The 5,000-nt window shown below is 54.6% G+C and overlaps 1 protein-coding gene across 1 annotated transcript in view; it reads right to left on the bottom strand.

The window, feature by feature from the left end:
• LOC113826044 (uncharacterized) overlaps nt 1-5,000 on the bottom strand; it is a 50,270-nt gene that overhangs the window by 37,804 nt on the left and 7,466 nt on the right. Inside the window, exon 2 of the mRNA XM_070122169.1 lies at nt 1,872-3,722. Coding sequence (XP_069978270.1) covers nt 1,872-3,393 — 1,522 coding nt within the window. The 5' untranslated portion in view covers nt 3,394-3,722. The remainder of the gene's footprint in view (nt 1-1,871; nt 3,723-5,000) is intronic.

Raw genomic sequence — 5,000 nt, 5'->3', positions numbered from 1 at the left:
CTCTCTCTCTCTCTCTCTCTCTCTCTCTCTCTCTCTCTCTCTCTCTCTCTCTCTCTCTCTCTCTCTCTCTCCCTCTCCCTCTCCCTCTCCCTCTCCCTCTCCCTCCTCCCTCCCTCCTCCTCCCTCCTCCCTCCCTCCCCCCCATCCCGCTCCCATCCCTCCCTCCCTCCCTCCCTCCCCCTCCCTCCCTCCCTCCCCCCCTCCCCCCTCTGTCTCTCTCTCTCTCTCTCTCTCTCTCTCTCTCTCTCTCTCTCTCTCTCTCTTTCTCTCTCTCTTTCTCTCTCTCTCTCTCTCCCTCTCTCTCTCTCTCTCTCTCTCTCTCTCTCTCTCTCTCTCTCTCTCTCTCCCCTCTCACTCTCACTCTCACTCTCCTCTCACTCTCCTCTCACTCTCACTCTCACTCTCACTCTCACTCTCACTCTCCCATCTTTCTCTCCTCTCCCTCTCCCTCTCTCCTTTATCCTTCTCTTTCGTTACCTCCCTCCCTCCCCCTATCTTTCCCTCTTTCCTACCCTCCCTTGTATTCCCTCTCTCCCTCCCTCCCTATTTCCATCTCTCCTTCCTTTCCCTTTCTTTCCCTCTCTCCCTCTCTCCCTCTCACCCCCTCTTCTTCCCTCTCTCCCTCCCTCCCCTTTTCTATCCCTCTCTCCCTCCCACCCCCTCTCTTTTCCCCTTTTCCTCCCCCTCCCCTCCCCGCTCTCTCTTTACCTCTTTCTCCCTCTCCCTATTCCTTCCCTCCCCTCTAATTCCCTATATCCCTCCCTCTCCCTCTCTCCCTCCCTTTCCTTCTCTCTCTCTCTTCCACCCTCTCCCTCTCTCCTCTCTCTTCCACCCTCTCCCTCTCTCCTCCCTTTCCTCCTCCTTCTCCCTCTCCCTCCCTGTCTCCCTCTCTCCGTCCCTTTCCCTCTTTCACCTAATCTCCCTCTCCCTCCCCTCCTCCTCTCTTCCTCCCTCTCCCATTCTCCCTGCCAGTCACATTCCATCTCCCCTTCTCCCTGCAAGTCACATTCCCTCTCCCTTTCTCCGTGTCGGTCACATTCCCTCTCCCTTTCTCTCTGCCTGTCACATTCCCTCTCCCCTTCTCCCTACAAGTCACATTCCCTCTCCCTTTCTCCCTGCAAGTCACATTCCCTTTCCCCTTGTCCCTGCCAGTCACATTCCCTCTCCCCTTCTCCCTGCCAGTCACATTCCCTCTCCCCTTCTCCCTGCGAGTCACATTCCCTCTCCCTTCTCCCTGCGAGTCACATTCCCTCTCCCTTCTCCCTGCCAGTCACATTCCCTCTCCCCTTCTCCCTGCCAGTCACATTCCCTCTCCCTTCTCCCTGCCAGTCACATTCCCTCTCCCTTCTCCCTGCGAGTCACATTCCCTCTCCCCTTCTCCCTGCCAGTCACATTCCTCTCCCTTTCTCCCTGCCAGTCACATTCCCTCTCCCCTTCTCCCTGCCAGTCACATTCCCTCTCCCCTTCTCCCTGCCAGTCACATTCCCTCTCCCCTTTCTCCCTGCCAGTCTTCCCTCTCCCTTCTCCCTGCCAGTCACATTCCCTCTCCCCTTCTTCCTGCAAGTCACATTCCCTCTCCCCTTCTCCCTGACAGTCAAATTCCCTCTCCCTTTCTCCCTGCCAGTCACCTTCCCTCTCCCCTTCTCCCCGCCAGTCACATTCCCTCTCCCTTTCTCCCTGCCAGTCACATTCCCTCTCCCCTTCTCCCTGCCAGTCACATTCCCTCTCCCCTTCTCCCTGCAAGTCACATTCCCTCTCCCTTTCTCCCTACCAGTCACATTCCCTCTCCCTTTCCCCCACCATCGCCCTCCCACTCACACACACACACTCATTCACACGCCCAGACTCCTCCGCGCGCATCGCCTCCTCACCCATGATCTTGCAGGCGACGGAGGGCAGGGTGTTGGTGGCCCACTGCACGGTGATGAGGCTGCAGTACGCGAGCAACAGCGCCGACACGTGCGAGACCAGGCACTTCCCGTGGACTTTGGCGTGGAGTTCCGGGACGCTGACGTACACCAGCAGCGTGATCCCCAGGAACACGCAGGACACCAGCAGAAGGATCGGGTAGAGGTACGACTGCATGGCGGCGCAGGCTTTGCTCTCGACGGCCTCTTCGTGGAAGCAGACGAGCGGCTGCATGCGGATCTCGTGGTCTTCGGGGTCCACGAAGTTGTCCATGCAGTAGCGGTCGGGCGGGAAGTGCTGCTTGAACACCGGGACGTACAGGGTGCCGTCGGTCATGAGGTGGAAGACGTCGCTTCCTATTTTGTGAGGTTCCATGAGGAAGTACTCCTTGCACAGGGGATAGCCCATCACATACGTCATCCCTTCCCCCGTGAAGTCCACGGCTTGCACGACGTCGTTCCCGCGGTGCTCGTAGAAGACGGGCTTCCACTTCTGCTTCTCCTCAAAGGCGGGCAAACACGTGTCCCCGTGGTACTCGTCCAGGGGGCAGCACTTCCGCACGCAGGTGTTGTTCTTGCACGTCTCCCTGTGGTCCACGAGAGGGTCCAGGAAGCACAGGTTGGCTACGTACTGCGGGGCGCCGCCCTGCGACTCCGCGTCCATCGCCACGCAGTATTTCTTTGGATACTGCATCTGAATCGTGGGCGGCTGCCACCTCAGGAGCGTCACGCCGGACTGGTACAGAAGACTAACGTTCTTGTCGTCCAGCGGCAGGCGCAGCTTGTCCCACTTGTCGGGACAGACGACCTCGTGGGGCCCGACCTCCTTCGCGTCCCAGAACTTGACTTCCGTCTCGACGAGCACGGGCGGCGAGAAGGCGCCCTCCCCGCGGCCGAAGCACGAGCCGTTCTTCGCCTGCACGTGGCCGGGGGGGCAGCAGGTGGGGACGGAGGGCGGGGGCACGCACAGGTGAGCTAACCAGTTACTACCCGGCGTGTGCTCTATACAATAATTGGTGTAAATCATGCTGTTCCAGAACAGACTGCCATTGACCATTAGCGAGAATTCAAATCCATCTCTGGAGTCGAGCAGCATCGGCAGCGCCGGCGGGGCGCACGGCGGGGGGCCCACCACGGACACGCGCCCGAAGTCAGTGGTATTAAACGCCAGCCGCGAGAACGTGTGCATATTTATCACCGCGACGATCGTGCTCTTGTCGCTGCACGCGCTCCCGTCCCACTCCTGGTCGCCCTTGCAGAAGCACTTGAAGGCGGTGGCGTTGGCCATGCCCTCGCGGACGTAGGAGTCGTCGTCCACCTGGTAGTGGATGCCGCCGCCGCCGTAGTAATCGTAGTCGTACACTTCGACCGGCTCCGGATAATCCTCGGCAAGGCCCGGGTACTCGGCCACGTCGTCCTCCACCGCCGCCGCCAGCAGGGAGCCCGCCGCCGCCAGCGCGAGGAGCCCGAGAAACCTCAAAGCCATCGCGGAAAGCACTGCTTATCTCGTAACCTCACGCGCTCTGCTTGCCCTCCGCTCGGCCCGGCCCAGGAGCAGCCTCATCACGCCCTCCTCCTCCTCCTCCTCCTCCCACTCTTTTCCCTCCGGAGGTCCTTCTCTCCGGCAGCTCTGGCGCCTCCTTCACCCGCGAGGCTACTTACGCGCCGTTCCGTGTACTCCCGGGCGCAATCCTCGCCCTCATCCTCCACTAACGAGGCAAATTCACTGAGACCTCCGACAACTCCGACAAAAAGGTGTTCGTGAAACGTATTTTCCTTCTCGCTGTCGCTCGTCTCCTTCGACAACGATCCTTCCTGAAAAGAAAAATGACGAATTAATTAGACACGAGCCACGAAACAGAATCGCATCGAGGCGCCATCTATTAGCATCTGTCAGCTTCGAAAGAAACACATACAATTTACAAGCTACATATACAAACGGTCTTGACAACATGTAACAAAAAACGTACATAACTTTGTTTATTCCTTAATTAATTACTTCCCGAGAATATCCTTTTTTCTGAAGCTTATTAATCTTCCAGACACTCACTAATCATTTGCCGAAAGTATCCCTTTTCCTGAGGTTATGAATCCCCCCCCCCACACACACACACTAAACACATGCACATAAACACAAACACAAGCACACTGAACACACACACACACGCACACTAAACACACATACATCCACGCGCGAGCGATCGCAATCTCTCTCTTTCTCTCTCTCTCTCTCTCTCTCTTTCTCTCTCTCTCTCTCTCTCTCTCTCTCTCTCTCTCTCTCTCTCTCTCTCTCTCTCTCTCTCTCTCTCTCTCTCAAAACCTTCGCCCGCTCACAGATGTGCTGTGGGGGCGCGGTGTAGGTGACCCGTGTTTGCGCCCGTGTTGACACAGGAAAAGTCATTTGGGGCCCTGTTTGCTCCGGGAAACGACCCCGCCCACAAAAAGGACAATGTTCACAGACACGCCCGTGGAAACTGACGGCAGGTATGATGTACTACGGGAGGATGAAATATCAGCGGCTTTCCCCAGGAATAGACAAAGAAAAAGAGCAAGAGGCAACTACAAGCCCCTGTGGAAGTCACGCCCCCTGGACACCTGCGCGAACACAAAGCTTTGCACACATAAATATAAGTATCCCAGGTAAATACAAGTATCCCAGGTAAATATAAATATAAGTAAATATAAATATAAGAAATAATAGAAGTAAATATAAGTAAATATAAATATAATATAAGGTAAATATAAATATAAATATAAGTAAATATAAGTATATACAAATATAAATATAAGTAAATATAAGTATATATAAATATAAATATAAGTAAATATAAGTATATATAAATATAAATATAAGTATATAAATATAGTATAAATATAAGTATCCCAGGTACTCAAATGGACCCTTAGAGCAAGACGAAGGGACCGTCTGAATTGAAAAATGGAAAGAAACAATGTCTATGTGAGATGCAAGAACGAAAAAAATTCTTACCCATATAAGGCTCGCTCTTTGGATAAAGAATTTTCTGTCTTTGAGAAGAGCGAAAGTATGGCACCAAGGAAACTACAGCACTTATGTGAACTAGAGTTGAGCGA

Source organism: Penaeus vannamei, chromosome 5, assembly GCF_042767895.1.
Source record: "Penaeus vannamei isolate JL-2024 chromosome 5, ASM4276789v1, whole genome shotgun sequence".
NCBI lineage: Eukaryota > Metazoa > Arthropoda > Malacostraca > Decapoda > Penaeidae > Penaeus > Penaeus vannamei.
Note: the sequence above shows the minus strand (reverse complement) of the source record. Positions and strands in the feature narration are given on the sequence as shown.